The sequence below is a fragment of the Saccopteryx leptura genome, chromosome 12 (assembly GCF_036850995.1).
Source record: "Saccopteryx leptura isolate mSacLep1 chromosome 12, mSacLep1_pri_phased_curated, whole genome shotgun sequence".
NCBI lineage: Eukaryota > Metazoa > Chordata > Mammalia > Chiroptera > Emballonuridae > Saccopteryx > Saccopteryx leptura.
Genome location: NC_089514.1, coordinates 1,891,729 through 1,910,172, shown reverse-complemented (window position 1 = coordinate 1,910,172; position 18,444 = coordinate 1,891,729). Strand labels below are relative to the sequence as shown.

Below are 18,444 nucleotides of genomic sequence, written 5' to 3'. Positions count from 1 at the left end.
ACTCAACAGACAAAATACCTGCATCAATGTGGTCAAGACATGAAGCCTTGGGGGGGGGGGCGGCGTTCCAACTCTAAAGAGGAGCCCCTCACATGAACCCCTTGCTGCTGGTGGCTTCCGGGAAACCTTGGCTATCATCATGGAATGGGGACACCCAAGGCCAGTGTGTGACCATGGCTGGGGTCCTCAGGCAGAAAAGGGCATCGAACTTTATTCAACTCTGATGGAAAACACACTGGGCCTTTATTTCCGTGCTGACGCGGGCACAGCGGCCCCGAGGCCGAGGGTGGGCAGTCCCACGGGGACAACAGGCCTGCTCAGTAGCCGACAGTCTGTTTCTCCTTTCTGTTGAAAGGGTTGTAGGGTCTTACGGTTGTGACCATTCGGGACAGCGGTGCCTGGTGACGGAAAAGGTCCACGGTCATTTCTTTCCGTAAGACACTGAAATGCAGCGGGGAGAAAGGAAAACGGACACATAAAATAGACATAAAAACATTCAACCTCGGCCCTGGCAGCTTGGCTCAGTGGTAGAGTGTCAGCCCGGTGAGTGAATGTCCCGGGTTCGATTCCCAGTCAGGGCACACAAGAGAGGCACTCATCTGCTTCTCCACACCCCCCTCTGTCTCTCTTCTCCTCCCACAGCCACGGCTTGATTGATTTGAGTGCATCAGCCCTGGGTGCTGAGGATGGCTCTGTGGAGCCTCCACCTCAGGCACTAAAAATAGCTCAGTTGCAAGCATCAGCCCCAGATAGGGGCATGCCAGGGTGGATCCCGGTTGGTGTGTACACAGGAGTCTGTCTCTACTGCTGACTTGGAAAAGAAGAGAAACAAAAAGAAAAACAAAACAAACATATAACCTCATCTAGTCTGTAACTGGGGATACAGACATCCCAAAGAGAACAGAGAACATCAAAGAGGAGAAATTGTGTGCATTGTTTCATTATCACACTCAGTCTCATCTATCACATTGTGTGCATTCTATCGCAATCAGTTGTATTCACCGCGAATCCTCGCTGTGTCTAGAATCACAGTCAGCGCTGGGAGCACAGGAGACACACCTCGTTGTGTCTAGACTCACAGTCAGCGCTGAGAGCACAGGAGACACACCTCGCTGTGTCTAGACTCACAGTCAGCGCTGAGAGCACAGGAGACACGCCTCGCTGTGTCTAGACTCACAGTCAGTGCTGAGAGCACAGGAGACACACCTCGCTGTGTCTAGACTCACAGTCAGCGCTGAGAGCACAGGAGACACACCTCGCTGTGTCTAGACTCACAGTCAGCGCTGAGAGCACAGGAGACACACCTCGCTGTGTCTAGACTCACAGTCAGCGCTGAGAGCACAGGAGACACACCTCGCTGTGTCTAGACTCACAGTCAGTGCTGAGAGCACAGGAGACACACCTCGCTGTGTCTAGACTCACAGCGCTGAGAGCACAGGAGACACACCTCGCTGTGTCTAGACTCACAGTCAGTGCTGAGAGCACAGGAGACACACCTCGCTGTGTCTAGACTCACAGTCAGCGCTGAGAGCACAGGAGACACACCTCGCTGTGTCTAGACTCACAGTCAGTGCTGAGAGCGCTGTGTCTAGACTCACAGTCAGCGCTGAGAGCACAGGAGACACACCTCGCTGTGTCTAGACTCACAGTCAGTGCTGAGAGCGCTGTGTCTAGACTCACAGTCAGCGCTGAGAGCACAGGAGACACACCTCGCTGTGTCTAGACTCACAGTCAGCGCTGAGAGCACAGGAGACACACCTCGCTGTGTCTAGACTCACAGTCAGCGCTGAGAGTACAGGAGACACACCTCGCTGTGTCTAGACTCACAGTCAGCGCTGAGAGCACAGGAGACACACCTCGCTGTGTCTAGACTCACAGTCAGCGCTGAGAGCACAGGAGACACACCTCGCTGTGTCTAGACTCACAGTCAGCGCTGAGAGCACAGGAGACACACCTCGCCGTGTCTAGACTCACAGTCAGCGCTGAGAGCACAGGAGACACACCCAGCAGAGGTGAGTCTGCAGACAGGCCGCGGCATCGCCCAGGGTCACCCCGCGAAGTCTCCGTGGGCGGGCTGAGGGTGTGAGGAGCAGAGGCAGAGCCCCCTCTGTGGGCCGGGAGAGGCTTCTCCCTGCAGTCTGTCCTGCGTCAGCGCGGACGGGGTCCCGCCGGCACCTCAACAGCAGCACACCACTTGTGGCAGCGTCGCTGTGAGCTCGCCGCAGCTGGAATCACACGTGCGCGACACCCTGACCTCACAGAGCTTACGGGGTGCACAGCGACCGGACCTGGGGAGCCTCGCATTCACGCCGGCGTCACCATGAGACGAGGGCTGTCCGTTCTGTGAGGGGCAGGGGCTGGCGCGCGAGAGCTCACGCGTGTGTGAGGGCCGCCTTCTGGTGTGAGGGAAGGCTGTGGACACCCCGGGGGCAGAGCTCAGGCCTGAGAGATGGGGACTCCACGGCCCTTCCGTCCACCTCCGCTCCCCTCCCATCTCCCCAGCCGAAACATCTTCCAACACCTCTGTCCTGGCTCCTCCGCTCCCTGCTTTCCCCGCTAGGGGCTGCTGGTGTCCGGTGCCCCCAATCAGAGTGTCGGGGACCACGAGGCCCTCAGCCCCTTGGCACTGACGTTCCAGGTCTCAGCAACTCACCCCCCGGCTGCCACAGCAGAGCGTCCATCACAGACCCCGGGAAAGGGCACAGCAGAGCGTCCACCACAGACCCCGGGAAAGGGCACAGCAGAGCGTCCACCACAGACCCCGGGAAAGGGCACAGCAGAGCGTCCACCACAGACCCCGGGAAAGGGCACAGCAGAGCGTCCACCACAGACCCCGGGAAAGGGCACAGCAGAGCGTCCACCACGGACCCCGGGAAAGGGCACAGCAGAGCGTCCACCACGGACCCCGGCCGCCACAGCAGAGCGTCCACCACAGACCCCGGCCGCCACAGCAGAGCGTCCACCACAGACCCCGGGAAAGGGCACAGCAGAGCGTCCACCACAGACCCCGGCCGCCACAGCAGAGCGTCCACCACAGACCCCGGGAAAGGGCACTGCGCCCATCCCTGCACGAGGGGCTTCAGGCTTCAGCAGCCCTGCCTGCTGCTCAAGTCCTGTCCACAGCAGGGCAGGTGGGGGCACCCAGGTGAGAGGCGGGGTCAGGGGTACGTGGGGGGAGGGAGGGAAGGAGCGTTCGCTCTGGAAAGAGCTCTAAGTGCGAGCGGGAAGGCAGCCAGGGGCTCCTGGGGTCCATAAGGGGCGCCCGGGCGTCCTTCCCGCAGTCCAGGCAGGAGCAGGGTCAGAGCACCTGGCTGAGGGGCATCTTTCTGGGACGGAAGGAAACCCTCGTGACCAGCAGAGACACTGCTGTGTGTGGGGGGGGGGCCCACGGGTGCGCAGGAGGCAACGCGGCCGCTGCGGGGCGGAAGGCGTGCCTGCAGGGGGCTCTGTGTGCCCAGGGCGCGCCCCGCACAGCCGGCCCCTCAAACAACCGGAGAGACACTTCAGACCAGGCAGGCCCGACTGGGAGGAGGGGAGCCCACTGCGTCCTCGTGACTCTCACCACTTCCACTGGACATTCCTCGTGTCCACTTGCACTGGACATTTTCAGGAGAACATTAAACGGTGTCACAGGAGGTCCGAGGCTGCACTTCACTGTGGAAGGTCGCAGAGGCTGAGTTTTCTCTGGTCATGGGGCCGGGTCGGACGTGGACCACGGCCTCGGACCACGGGCTCCCGTGGAAGGTGCCACTGTCCGGGTGCAGACGCGCCCCCGTGCTTCCTGGGTGCAGAGCCTCCAGCGGCTCAGGAGAGGGCACAGGTGGCGGTCAGGCACGGGGCCCCTGCGCGCCCATCGCTCCCCTGGGTGGTGACCGGGCGCGGGGCCCACGTGCGCCCATCGCTCCCCCGGGTGGTGACCGGGCGCGGCAGTAGTGACAGCAGTGACAGCCGTCACAGTAGGAGCAGGAGCAGCGGCCGTGGAGGACAGTTTTCCACTCGGGAATAGAGATGTCTCCAAACTCTCCCGGGAACATGGGACAGCTGGTCGCACGGCTGTGGGGGCGTGTGGGGCCCACGGGTGTCAGGGGAGAGGTCTGGGACATTCGGGGTGAGGGGATGGGCCGCCACTGAGGAAGGGGAGGGACCGGAAACGCTTCCACTGTCCCCGAGGACGCACGTGCGTGCCGAGTCCCTCCCCAACCGCTGGCTGTCCGGACACGGGTGTCTGTCCCCCTGGTCTGTTCTGGACCGGGAGCCCACACGACGGAGACGGGGGTGCACTGGGTCTGACATTGTCTCCTCAGGTCCTTCACTGAATCAGAGTGCGTGGGTCGTCTCCAGTCCTGCCTCTGGACAAGGACTGTGACGTCTGAGAGAGAAGAACGATTGGACAGAAAGTACCAGCCAGGAAAGCGAGCGCCGCTGGACAACGTCCTCCTCTGTCGGCTGTGGGACCCCAGACAGGCACCCACCCCACGTCGGGTCGGGCGCCAGCCCTGGCTGCCACTCAGGCACGGTGCGCAGAGTGACTCGGGGTCCCACGCACACGGTGACGGGGATGCGGGGCCACCACCCTTCTGAGAGTCTCCGGTTCGCCGTGAGGGGCCCCCAGCTGTGGGCTTCCCGGAGGAAGTGGCCACCTGGCCCTCCGGTTCCTGGGAGACCCAGTCCCGCTTCTTCAGGGTCACTGCGTGCAGACTTCTCTGTGCCCCCTCAGAGATGCCCTGGAGTCTTGTGTGTGCCTCAGTTTCCCTCCCTGTAGATGGGAGTCAGCACATGTGAACACTGAGTGACTCAGGTGCAACAGCAGCGGTCAGCCAGTGCAGCACTGCCCCCTGCACCTGCTGGACCGTGAGCGCCTTGCTCTCCGGCCTCGGTCCTGTGGAGTCCTGGGCATGGTCAGCGTCAGCACTGCCCCTGCGCCTGTCAGACTGTGAGCGCCTTGCCCTCCGGCCCCGGTCCTGTGGAGTCCTGGGCACGGCCTGCAGGTGTCCGCATGGAGGGACGGGGATGTATGAATGAATCAGCAGCCACGAGTGAGCGAGCGAGCAGCGACGTGGACAGCACCCCATGGCCCAGCACCCCACACGGCCGCTGCCTTTCCTACTATTCCAGGGGCCCCTGAAGGTCACCTCCTCAGGAAGCCCTCCCTGACTGCCCAGGCACTCTGCTGTGTCACCCGCCCTCTCTCTTCAGAGCCACTCAATTCTTCAGGGACTTGTACGCTTCTTTCCCATCTGCCCGTCACCGCAGACGTCAGCCCCCGTGAGGCGGCTCCGTTCTGTCCAGCCGTGTGCTCACAGACGCTCCTCATAGCCCTGTGTGCTCACCCACCTCTGCGGACGCTCAGCAGATGTTTGATAATCGGATGAACCCTCTACCACAAGGAGAGAAGGCGGTCCTGGGAGAGCACGGCCCGTCCTGGTGCTCACCCACCTCTGCGGACGCTCAGCAGGTGTTTGATAATCGGATGAACCCTCTACCACAAGCAGAGAAGGCGGTCCTGGGAGAGCACGGCCCGTCCTGGTGCAGACACACCTCTGTGGACGCTCAGCAGGTGTTTGATAATCGGATGAACCCTCTACTACAAGCAGAGAAGGCGGTCCTGGGAGAGCACGGCCCGTCCTGGGTGCAGACACACCTCTGCGGACGCTCAGCAGGTGTTTGATAATCGGATGAACCCTCTACCACAAGGAGAGAAGGCGGTCCTGGGAGAGCACGGCCCGTCCTGGTGCAGACACACCTCTGCGGACGCTCAGCAGATGTTTGATAATCGGATGAACCCTCTACCACAAGGAGAGAAGGCGGTCCTGGGAGAGCACGGCCCGTCCTGGTGCAGACTCACCCCGCCCCACCCAGCCCGCCAGGAGACTTCGTTTGCGGGCACAGGGCCGGCATGGGGACCTGGTGACCACTGCATCTGCATTTTCAGAACCGTGGCAGCGTGGTGTTTGCAAAGCCAGGACTTCCCTCAGACACCCCGCACCTGAGCCGCAACCAGCAGTCTCGCCTTCTGTCTCCCGTGCTCAGTTTGCGAAGCGGTGTTAAAAGTACACGACTTCCCACAGAAGGTTGGCTTCAGCGAACACTCGAGGGGGTTGTTCACAAGGAGCACGTGTGTGTCCCACGCGGCACGCTCCGCACGGCTGTGCGTGTGGCGAGGACACAAGAGGCTGGCACGCGTGTGAGTGGAGCCCGAGGGCACAGGTGGCGCCCCTGACGTGCTCTCAGCGTTGTGTCACCACAGCGGAGGGGGATGGTCTCTCCCTTCCCGCAGGACCTCACACTGCTTTTTTTTTTTTTTTTTTTTTTTTGTAATTTTCTGAAGCTGGAAACGGGGAGGCAGTCAGACAGACTTCTGCATGCGCCCGACCGGGATCCACCTGGCATGCCCACCAGGGGGCGATGCTCTGCCCCTCTGGGGCGTCGCTCTGTTGCAACCAGAGCCATTCTAGCACCTGAGGCAGAGGCCAAGGAGCCATCCTCAGCGCCCAGGCCATCTTTGCTCCAATGGAGCCTTGGCTGCGGGAGGGGAAGAGAGAGACAGAGAGGAAGGAGAGGGGGAGGGGTGGAGAAGCAGATGGGCGCTTCTCCTGTGTGCCCTGGCCGGGAATCGAACCCGGGACTCCCGCACGCCAGGCCGCCGCTCTACCACTGAGCCAACCGGCCAGGGTTACACTCCATTTTTTAAACCTTTTAAATCGCCTGTTAGCGTCTCCTTGCTCCTTCACAGAGTGACCGTCATCAGGGTGCCCCCTGCCCCCCGCCCCCCAGTGAACTGAACAAATGGAAGGGTAAGACTCGTACTCACTGGTGCACTCCGGAGTCCGGCGAGGGGGCCGTGGCTGGGATCTCAGAATTTGCTGGGCGGGTGGTGGTGAAGTGAACCTTCCCCGTGTACCCCGGGATGTTCGCGGAGCTGGAGGGGACAGGAGGGAGAGGGAGAGAGAGAGTGGAGATGGTGGTGTGTGAACTGGTCACGGCCCCACCCGCCCACACGGGGCAGAGGGGCGGATGCGGCCTCAGGGCTCTGTCTCCGTGGGGTCTGGCCACCGGGCTGCCCATCGGGACGGGTGCCGGCAGGGGGCACGTGGGGGGGGGGACAGCCATTCCCTCCAGGACCCAAGAGGCACAGCTCCAGTCCCTGGCTTTGCATTGTCTCAATTTCTACGTGTTTTTTGTACGTGGCCCGTGCGGAGCTGTCTCCTGACGACAGTACCAGGACTCTTCACAGGGCGGCAGGCCAGGTCCCACACACTCTGTGAGGCCGACGCCAGCGTTAGTGTCCTTAGACCCTTCCCTCCTGTCACCAGGGATGTGCTGCATGATGGGTGTCACATAATTTCTTGAAATTGCACAAATTTAAACAAGGACAACTCCACTTACTGCTCTGCTTGCCCTTCTATTTCCCACCAGCCAGACAGGGGAGAAGAGGAAAACGTACACTGTCCAGGACAGAGCGTGGCACTCAGGAGAGAGCGTGTGGCACTGAGGAGGGAGCGTGTGGCACTCAGGAGGGAGCGTGTGGCACTCAGGAGGGAGCGTGTGGCACTCAGGAGAGCGCGTGGCACTCAGGAGAGAGCGTGTGGCACTCAGGAGAGAGCGTGTGGCACTCAGGAGAGCGTGTGGCACTCAGGAGAGCGCGTGGCACTCAGGAGGGAGCGTGTGGCACTCAGGAAGGAGCGTGTGGCACTCAGGAGGGAGCGTGTGGCACTCAGGAAGGAGCGTGTGGCACGTAGTTCAGAGCAGGGCTCTGCCACCCGGAGAGCACACGGTGCCCAGCATGTCTGTTTCCTGGGGGAGAGGTGGGCTGGCACTCAGGAGAGAGCATAACACTCAGGAGGGAGCGTGTGGCACTGAGGAGGGAGCGCGTGGCACTCAGGAGGGAGCGTGTGGCACTCAGGAGAGAGCGTGTGGCACTCAGGAGAGAGCGTGTGGCACTCAGGAGAGAGCGTGTGGCACTCAGGAGGGAGCGTGTGGCACTCAGGAGAGAGCGTGTGGCACTCAGGAGGGAGCGTGTGGCACTCAGGAGGGAGCGTGTGGCACTCAGGAGAGAGCGTGTGGCACTCAGGAGGGAGCGTGTGGCACTGAGGAGAGAGCGTGTGGCACTCAGGAGGGAGCGTGTGGCACTCAGGAGGGAGCGTGTGGCACTCAGGAGAGAGCGTGTGGCACTCAGGAGGGAGCGTGTGGCACTCAGGAGGGAGCGTGTGGCACTCAGGAGGGAGCGTGTGGCACTGAGGAGAGAGCGTGTGGCACTCAGGAGGGAGCGTGTGGCACTCAGGAGGGAGCGTGTGGCACTCAGGAGAGAGCGTGTGGCACTCAGGAGGGAGCGTGTGGCACTCAGGAGAGAGCGTGTGGCACTCAGGAGGGAGCGTGTGGCACTGAGGAGGGAGCGTGTGGCACTCAGGAGGGAGCGTGTGGCACTCAGGAGGGAGAGTGTGGCACTCAGGAGGGAGAGTGTGGCACTCAGGAGGGAGCGTGTGGCACTCAGGAGGGAGCGTGTGGCACTCAGGAGGGAGCGCGTGGCACTCAGGAGGGAGCGTGTGGCACTCAGGAGGGAGCGTGTGGCACTGAGGAGAGAGCGTGTGGCACTCAGGAGAGAGCCTGTGGCACTCAGGAGAGAGCATAACACTCAGGAGGGAGCGTGTGGCACTGAGGAGAGAGCGTGTGGCACTCAGGAGAGAGCGTGTGGCACTCAGGAGAGAGCGTGTGGCACTCAAGAGAGAGCGTGTGGCACTGAGGAGAGAGCGTGTGGCACTCAGGAGGGAGCGTGTGGCACTCAGGAGGGAGCGTGTGGCACTCAGGAGAGAGAGTGTGGCACTCAGGAGAGAGCATGTGGCACTCAGGAGGGAGCGTGTGGCACTCAGGAGGGAGCGCGTGGCACTCAGGAGAGAGCGTGTGGCACTCAGGAGGGAGCGCGTGGCACTCAGGAGAGAGAGTGTGGCACTCAGGAGGGAGCGTGTGGCACTCAGGAGAGAGAGTGTGGCACTCAGGAGAGAGAGTGTGGCACTCAGGAGAGAGCGTGTGGCACTCAGGAGGGAGCGTGTGGCACTCAGGAGAGAGAGTGTGGCACTCAGGAGAGAGCGTGTGGCACTCAGGAGAGAGCGTGTGGCACTCAGGAGAGAGCGTGTGGCACTCAGGAGGGAGCGCGTGGCACTCAGGAGAGCATGTGACACTCAGGAGAGAGCATAACACTCAGGAGGGAGCGTGTGGCACTGAGGAGAGAGAGTGTGGCACTCAGGAGAGAGCGTGTGGCACTCAGGAGAGAGCGTGTGGCACTCAGGAGAGCATGTGACACTCAGGAGAGAGCATGTGGCACTCAGGAGAGAGCGCGTGGCACTGAGGAGAGAGCGCGTGGCACTCAGGAGGGAGCGCGTGGCACTCAGGAGAGAGCGTGTGGCACTCAGGAAGGAGCGTGTGGCACTCAGGAGGGAGCGTGTGGCACTCAGGAGAGCGTGTGACACTCAGGAGAGAGCGTGTGGCACTCAGGAGAGAGCGTGTGGCACTCAGGAGAGCGTGTGGCACTCAGGAGAGAGCGTGTGGCACTCAGGAGGGAGCGTGTGGCACTCAGGAGGGAGCGTGTGGCACTCAGGAGAGCGTGTGGCACTCAGGAGAGAGCGTGTGGCACTCAGGAGGGAGCGTGTGGCACTCAGGAGGGAGCGTGTGGCACTCAGGAAGGAGCGTGTGGCACTCAGGAGAGCGTGTGACACTCAGGAGAGCGCGTGTGGCACTCAGGAGGGAGCGTGTGGCACTCAGGAGGGAGCGTGTGGCACTCAGGAGAGCGCGTGTGGCACTCAGGAGGGAGCGTGTGGCACTCAGGAGAGCGTGTGGCACTCAGGAGGGAGCGTGTGGCACTCAGGAGAGAGCCTGTGGCACTCAGGAGAGCGTGTGGCACTCAGGAGAGCGCGTGTGGCACTCAGGAAGGAGCGTGTGGCACTGAGGAGGGAGCGTGTGGCACTCAGGAAGGAGCGTGTGGCACGTAGTTCAGAGCAGGGCTCTGCCACCCGGAGAGCACACGGTGCCCGGCACGTCTGTTTCCTGGGGGAGAGGTGGGCTGACACTCTAAGACGGGCCCTGTGCCCGCTCAGTCCTCAGTGCCGCTCTGCACTGGTGGCCTTGACCTCAAGGAGCTGGGATTCTACTCCGAGGAGCAAGAACACGCCGCACGCCGGCACGAGGCTCACTCTGATCTGCTCTCGGCCCTCAGCACCTGTTGGTGCCGGGCTCAGCCTCGGGGCCCCACTGTGCAGGGACGAGCATGCCAGCCGTGCCCACACACCTGGAGCACAGGGGGGCCGGGGACAGCCTCCCACTGCCCTCGCCCTGTGGTCATGGTCCAGGCTTCCCAGCCCTGGCCCTTTCTCCGGGAGCATGGCGTCCCCAGGGGTGGCTCCCCATCCTCATTGAGCTACCTGAGGGCGTAAGAGCACCCCCTCCAGGGCATGGATGGAATGGGGCGAGGCTCCCCGTGGGAGTGTCTGCTGGGGGTGACGGGGGCCCATGCCGCACCCGTGCTGTTTCCTGTGCTCTCTGGGCTGGGACCAGGGGGCTGGGGGGGCAGTGCGGGCACCGGAGAGCCCTCGGGGGTCTCTTCCCGGTGGGCGTCCCTGACTCTGTGTGTGGAGACTTCCTGCCATGCAGGAGCACAGGGGACCCGATGCTGACAGAGGGAGGGAGGGGCCACCTGCCACAGGGAAGTGACACCCCCGAGCTCTCAGGAGCCCCTGGTCGGAGAGGGACGCACTGAAGGCGAGAGCAGCCAGCAGGCTTTGCGTCTGGGTGCCCCCAGGGGCTCAGTGGAAATGCGAGATTCTGAAGAAGCCAGACACTGATATGGAGACGGGCGGGAGGGAGTGCAGAGCGGAGCCGGGGCAGGACGCTGCTCAGAGGCCGAGCCCGTGGTCTCCACGTGCAGCGAACACTCGACGCTCCAGGGTTTCTCAAAGGCTCCGGGCCTGACCGCCTCCCGGCTGCTCTGTGCCGACCGCTAAGGTGCAGGGTGGGGGGCGGCTCTCGGAAGCCCCCCGAGGACTGGGGGGTGCAGACACGTCTGGGAGCCGCGGTCTCAGGGCTGTGTGTCCAGGTGTGCAGGGGGTGCCCGGCCGGGGACCCAGTGCTGCCCAGTTCTGGGACGGGTCCCTCAGGGTTTCTCGGCCTTTTCTTGAAGGAGGACAGGTGAATGTCGGGGAGAAAACAGAAGGGGAAGTATTTTCATGCACACGCCTCTCCCTACACGCTCATCAAAGCGTCCGTGTGTCTCGGTGGAAACCCCCGCCTCCGGGTGGCCGGTTTTCCCCACCGCCCGGAGCACCTGCGGGGCCGACGCCTCTGAGGTCACTGCCTCGTGAGGGCAGCCGAGAGGTCAGACGGTGCGAGCCACAGGTCCACTCCGGGCGGGGCTGGGTGCGAGGCCTCACGGCCTAGGGCCCTTGCCATGCACGACCCAGACAGCAAGTGGTGACAGCCACCGCACTGCAGTGAGACGTCACGTCACGCTCCGTCACCGCCGATAGGGACACAGCCCGCCCCACGAGGCTGAGGCCACAGCAGCTGCTCAGGCCGGAGAGACGGACTCGGCTGCACAATGACCTGGACCGTCCTGGAAAGTGAAAGTCCTCAACCTCCCGGCTTCTCAATCTCACTCCCTTCTCAATGTCCCTCCTGAGGGACATCACAGGGGGACGTGTTCTCCACGCTGCGTGTGCCACGCTGACCTGGTGCCCACAGGTTCTGGGGGACACTCCAGATGGCTCGTGGGCAACCTTGTTTAACAGACGGAGGAAACAGTTATTAAAGACGCCGAACTTTCCACACAGACTTCCAGATGAGCCGCGTGCTCAGAGCCCCCCCCCCCCAAGGGAAGCGGAGAATGAAGGTCCGTCTTCGTTTCTTCTGTCTCCCTCCCATGTCCAGCCCCCCAGATGCCGCTGGGGCCCTGGTTCCCAGGCGATGCCTGGGTCTTCACACTCCTGTGCAACTGAGTAAATTACTGCCTCCGTTCACAACCAGCTGGTTTTGTTCAGCAGAGCAGTCAGGTGGAAGTTGGAGCGCTCCGGGCTCCGAGGAGGCGGGTGGCTGAGGGGAGAGCACCGTGTGCACAGCAGCTGGGGGGGGCGAGGAAGCAGAGTCCGTGCCCGGGGACGCCGGCCGTGCTCGGGCGGGCGGGCGCTCTCGTGGGGCGAGACTCCGAGGGGAGCCTCTCACACGTGACGTGAAGGGACTGCCTAATTCTCGGGGCACGCCGGGCCACCGCCCGTCCTGGTAGCACACCCGTTGTTCGGATGGAGCACCGAGGCTTTAGAGAAAGTCCACGTCACGTGCCCAGAGCGAAGTCAGCCGGCAGGTAAGAACTGGTCCCACATCAGGGGCCTGGACGGGAAAGAGTGTCCACCTCGCTGGGAAACGCCCGTGTCCTGCCACGCAGGACTTCCGGCCAAGCCAGAGAGCTCCGCTAAGTCAAGGGGACAGTGGTCATTCAGGGTGTGCGTGCACGGTCAAGTCGAGGCAGCTGTCCTTGGTGGAGAGCTGCTCGGTGCTGGGCACAGGTCCAGGGAGAAGTCAGCCTGGCTCCTCACACCCCTACACGACGAGTGAACATCGCCGACCACATCCAGAAGTTCGGGCAGCTCGATCGAGGCAGAAGCCGCCGGGCAGAGGAGGGAGCACAGGACACGGACGAGGCGGGGTCTGCGCCCGCACGCCGGCCTCCACCCCCGGCTGCCCGGCCAGCCACGTGGCCTCAGCAGGAGGCTGAGCTCCGAGCCCCACTCTGCCGGTGGCTGGGTGGCAGCTGCCCTGGCCAGGGGGTGACGGCACCGGGTACAGAACCAGCACAGCGAGGCTGGGAGGTGGGGAGAGGGAGGGCGGGGGCGCACGGGGGGCCCAGGCCGGGGGCTGAGGGAACGCTGAGCGGGGGGCGCGGGGGGAGGGAAGACAGAGGAGGGCGTGTGGCTTTCGACGCGTCTCCTTGTGTTGTTCAGTGAGAAATGCTAACGGGGCCGGGACCATCTCAGCCGCTGGACGGTGAGTCTCTGGACAGTCGATGCTGCAGCCTCAGGGTCTGACGGGGTTGTGGTTTATGGTTATCAGCGCGGGCCAGCGGACATGCTTCTCCTCCCTCTGTCCTGAGGACCCGCACCTGAGTGCAGGCACCACCTCTCCAGCGGCTGAGGGCACGTCCCCATGTCCCCACGTCCCCACGTCCCCATGTCCCCACGTCCCCACGTTCCCACGTCCCCATGGACTCTGTCCTGGGCGCCGGGACGCTGCTCCCTCCGCCACTCGTGGGATGCGTGGTCTGAGCCCTTGGCTCCTGCCCCCACCTGGGCCACCACATCTGCAGAGGGGGGTGCAGCCTGTCCCCGCGCTCTGACCTCAGCTCGCGACCTGAGAGCCAGAGGAGGGGGGAGAGTGGAGGGGGCGGCGTCCAGAGCCTCGGGCTTTAACCTGGGCGCTGGGAAGACACATCCGAAAGGCACCACACACCCGACTGTCGGGAAGCCTCTCCTCCCTCCTCAGTCCTCGGCCACCCTCTGCCCGTGCCGTCAGGGACGGCCTGCTCTCTGTAAGCGCTCCGCCACGAGGTGCCTCAGGTGAGGCGCGGCCGACGTGGACCCGTGTGGAGTCCCGGAGGGGCAGGTCGGGGCACCGGGAAGCAGCAGGCGGCTCGGGGCAGCACCCCTCCACCTGTCACTGGTGCCCTCTCCTCCCCTGAGCCTCAGCACCCTGGTGCGAAAGCAGGGCTGGACTGGGCGACACGCACACCTCACACTCCGCATGGCCAGCAGTGACTGCATCTCAAAGGCCACCGGTCCCGGGTGGGCGGGCCCCGTGCCTCGGCGCGGGCGGGTGGGGCTACCTCCTTCTGCCACCAGCGTCCAACGTCACACAGGTCTGAGCACACGCTATTCCACTGAGCTGCTCTGTCCGTGACTCGTGGACGCAAAGCGTTTGGAAACTACAGCGCCCTGTAAACCAATTCCTATAAGGAGACCAAGTTTCTCTCTTTTACTAGATAGAAACAGACTGACAGATACAGAGGACAGACTGACAGCCCCGGGTGGGAATGGTGAAGGGTTTCAGCAGCACAGACACGGACAGCCCTGTGGGGTCCCCAGAGGGAAAGGGGGTGCGGGAGGTGGAGGAGGGAGGAGGCGACGGATGGTGATGGAGGGGGATTTCTCTCGGCGTGGTGAGCACGCAGCCCAGGACACGGGTGACGCTGTACAGGAGTCTACACCTGGAACCCGCACAACTTTGTTAACCAGCGTCCCTCCAATATATTCAATACAGACTTTTTTCAAAAAAAAGAAAGCAAGTTTCTCTTCAGCCGTGTTCAGTCAAACTAAGAAGGAAAGGATACAAAGTTAGACTTGGAGAGAGGGGCCTATGTTGGTCTCATGTTAATTTTTTACTTGACAGAGATTCTAACTGAGTGTGACGGTGTGTGATTTTCCAACAATTCCTGAACAGGGCCCTGCTCGTGTAAACAGCACGCACTTGTTGAAGGGACACAAGCTGTTTACCCTGAGCTTCGCCAATCCCTGCGAACCCGTGGATATTGGATCCTGCTGATTCCTACATGAGTCTGAGGTGAGACGTCAGAAGTGAGGAGCCTTACTGGAAACTGCAGTAACACTTTCGATTTCTTTGACTTTAAATGCTTCTTTTCATAACTGGCACACTTACAGAATTAGAAACTATTTTAATTTTAACGAGAAAACTGATGCAACAATTCTGTTTTTATTTTTTTAAGAGGTCTGTTCTGCAGAAACGCACACACGACTGTGCCCAGCTGTGTGCAGAGGTTGTGTGTTGCTGGATGTTTCCAACGGTTTTAGCCTAAACAGAAAAGGGCAAAGGGAGAGGCCACAAGCACGTATTTCAGATCAACAAGAGCAGCAGTGCGGGCCGATGCAGGCAGAGCCCAGGAGGGTTTGCACGAGGAGACCAGGCCATGGGTGTTTGTGAGGAAGGGGAACGGCCAGTCCACAGAAGGAGGGCGCTGCTATCGGTGCAGATAATGACACAGTGTTTCTAACTTCCACTCCCTCAGTCCGTAGTCTGGAGTCATTGTATCTGCTTTCCTGGTCTCTTCGGGAAACAAGGTTGCCGTGGGCCCAGTCCAGACACTCTTCTGTTCTCCTTTAACATCACAGGTTCCAGAAGTAAGATGAGGGAGGCCGCTCCTCTGCATCGGCAGCTCCGGCTTCCTTTAAAAGTGGCTCCTTTTATTTATTTATATTTTTACAACAGGAAAAATGTTTAATGGGTACTTCGCTCGTGGATACTGTAATGCAGCCTCGTGGTGGAGAATCGTGGGGCCACTAGAGAGCCTGTAACAGCCCTACACCATGTCAGGGAAGCTGCCCGTGGCCTAGTTCCCATCCAACACGCCCCCCCCTCACACACACGTGTGCACACACGACAGTATACATGCAGTTATCCATCACGGACATTCATGCTTGTTTAGGAAAAGTCTGGAAAAGATATTAAACATTTAGGATTGAAAATGTATAAAAATATTGGATTAAAAGTAAAAGATATTTTACTTTTAATAGATTAAAACCACTTGAATTATTTTTTACAATGAAGACGCTTGGAGGAAAGAAAGAGCAGACGTCTGCTGAGCCCGCAGTGCTGGTGTGGAGGGTGGCCATGTCCACGGAGGACAGCACGGCTTGTCTGTGAACCTGCACCACGCTTCCAGAGACGACCCAGCGACGCCTGGGGAACAGTTAGGTATTTGATGCCACATCCATTTCAAGGAGCCCCCGTAAGTAATTCCAAATCCTAGAAAGATTCATATGAGCAGTGTTTGTCATAACACGAAGTGGAGAGCATTTACAGACGGAGCCTAAATAAACTCGCCAGTGACAGTTCACCGACACAAACAGACGTTGTGACGAGACCAGAGCCACACAGACCCATGACGATGTTGGAATGTGACGGCGGTAAGAATGTCACATGTAGAATGGTCACAGCTATACAAGCATACGAAAACAACACTACAAATGCCCATGACAGATGGGAGTATACCCAAGTCTTAATAATGGCTGTGTTTCTGTGTGACAGTGTGGTCATAGTTTTGTTGTTACTAGTTTTCCTGTATTTTTTTCTGTAGTGATCAGATTGAGTTCTACAATATTTTTTTCTAATTTTATTAAATTTACAATAATTTTCTAAAAACTATTTTCTAAACTATAAGTATGATCACCACCAATTTAAAAAATATTGGTCATGTCAGGTGACCTGGTGACCAGAAAACAAAATTTATTAGGGAACTTTAAACACCTTCTCCCGTGAGGGACATCCGTGGTCCCGCACTTGTCAGCAACCGCGATCTTCTGCAGGGTGGCTTCTACCACGGGCGGGGACAGGGCGGCTCACCCACCGTGACTGAGCACCGTGAGTAATAAGAACCCTATAGATAACACCATAAAGATATCGCTCTTTAAGAAAGTTCCGGATGGGCCTGACCTGTGGTGGCGCAGTGGCTAAAGCCTCGACCTGAAATGCTGAGGTCGCCGGTTCAAAACCCTGGGCTTGCCTGGTCAAGGCACATATGGGAGTTGATGCTTCCTGCTCCTCTCTTCCCTATTCTCTCTCTCTCTCTCTCACTCTCTCTCCTCTCTAAAAATTAATCAAAAAAAAAAAAAAAAAAAAAAAGAATTAAGAAAGTTCCGGATGAGACAGCAGAGAAGAGTCATGTCCGCGTTTGAGCAGCATGGTCCCGTCCCCTACGGCACCAGGTCACAAGGGTACCTGTCCTGGGTGTCGGACTTTTATGCAAATGATATCACGTTGTTTTGCTTTTTTAGCTCAGTGTGGTATTGTGGAAAGGACATAAATATTTTGTTTAGAGGTCATGTTTGTAGTGAAATCATAAAGCAAAGCCAAGCCAGCCGAGGGTAAGCTCGGAGTCTGGCGGTGAGACTCCTGTGGGGAAGGGGACCCCACGGTGAGGCGAGGGGCAACAGCGGCTTACAGACAGCACTAAAATACTGTTTCTTTAGCAAGGCAGGGGGTACGCGGCGTTTATTTGTTATTTCACTTTGTATGGCACATATGACACTACGTGTCTTTGCAGCTATCCATACTTCATAATAAAATTGGGAAGCGTTTGTTCCTTTGTGTGCAAAGGTTAAGATTACGTTAAAAATCGAGAAAAGAAACTGCAACCTCGGAGGCCCTCTAGTGCCCGAATTGGGTAAGTGCAGTTAATGTCCTCAATTTTTTTTTTTTTTTGCTCAGGAGGCTCTTGTCTCTCACCCAGCCAGGGAAACAAAAGAAAAATAAACAAACGAGACTGTATCAGACTAAAACATTTTTTGCACAGCACAGGAAACCATTGACAAAACAAAAAGACAACCTCTTCAATGGGAGAACATATTCGTCAAAGATGACACGCCTGACCAGGGGTTCCAAAATGTATGAAGAAATCACAGAACCCAACACCAAAATAACCAAACAAGCCAACTAAAAAATGAGCAGAGGACTCGAATAGAGATTTCTCTAAACTGGACACATAAATGGCCAGTAGGCACATGAAGAGATGTTCAAAGTCACTAGTCATCAGAGAAATGCAAATTAAGATCACAATGAGCTATCACCTCCCTGCTGTCCATCAACAAACCAACAAACAGCAAGTGCTGGGAAGGGTGTGGAGAAAGGGAGCCTCCTGCCCTGCCGGTGGGAATGCAGACGGTGCAGCCACTGGGGACAGCAGTGGGCAGTCTCCTCAGAACATTAGAAATGGAGCTGCCTTCTGACCCAGCCATCCCACCTCTCGGACTATATCCAGAGAAGCCCGAAACACTAATTAGAAAGAATAAATATGCGCACCTCTATGTTCACTGCAGCATTATTTAGAAGAGCCAAGATTTAGAAGCAGCCCAAGTGCTCACCAGCAGATGAGCGGATAAAAAAGCTGTGGTCCATCTACCCAGTGGACTATTACTCAGCCATAGAAAAGGAAGTCTTACCCTTTACAACAGAAGGGCTGGACCTGGAGAGCATCATGCTGAGTAAAAGAAGCCAGTCAGAGGAAGACAAGTCCCATATGATTTCCATTTATATGTGGAATCTAATGAACAGAATAAACACACAGAACAGAAACAGACTGGGAGAGACAGAGAACAGACCGGTGGTTGCCGGGGGGTGGGGCGGGGGTCTGGGTGGAACAGCTGAAGGGTGGAAGAAGCACAAACTGGCAATTCCAACACAGTCACGGAGGGGGTGGGGTGGGGTGGGGTAAGTGCAGGGAACACAGTCACGGAGGGGGTGGGGTGGGGTAAGTGCAGGGAACACAGTCACGGAGGGGGTGGGGTAAGTGCAGGGAACACAGTCACGGAGGGGGTGGGGTAAGTGCAGGGAACACAGTCACGGAGGGGGTGGGGTGGGGTAAGTGCAGGGAACACAGTCACGGAGGGGGTGGGTGGGGTG

The 18,444-nt window shown here is 59.4% G+C and overlaps 1 protein-coding gene across 1 annotated transcript in view; it reads right to left on the bottom strand.

Moving 5' to 3' along the window:
- Positions 1 to 317: 317 nt before the first annotated feature.
- SPMIP7 (sperm microtubule inner protein 7) overlaps positions 318 to 18,444 on the bottom strand; it is a 40,749-nt gene continuing 22,622 nt past the window's right edge. The window contains exons 9-10 of the mRNA XM_066354265.1: positions 6,812 to 6,919; positions 318 to 441 (exon numbers count right to left, since the gene is read on the bottom strand). Coding sequence (XP_066210362.1) covers positions 318 to 441; positions 6,812 to 6,919 — 232 coding nt within the window. The remainder of the gene's footprint in view (positions 442 to 6,811; positions 6,920 to 18,444) is intronic.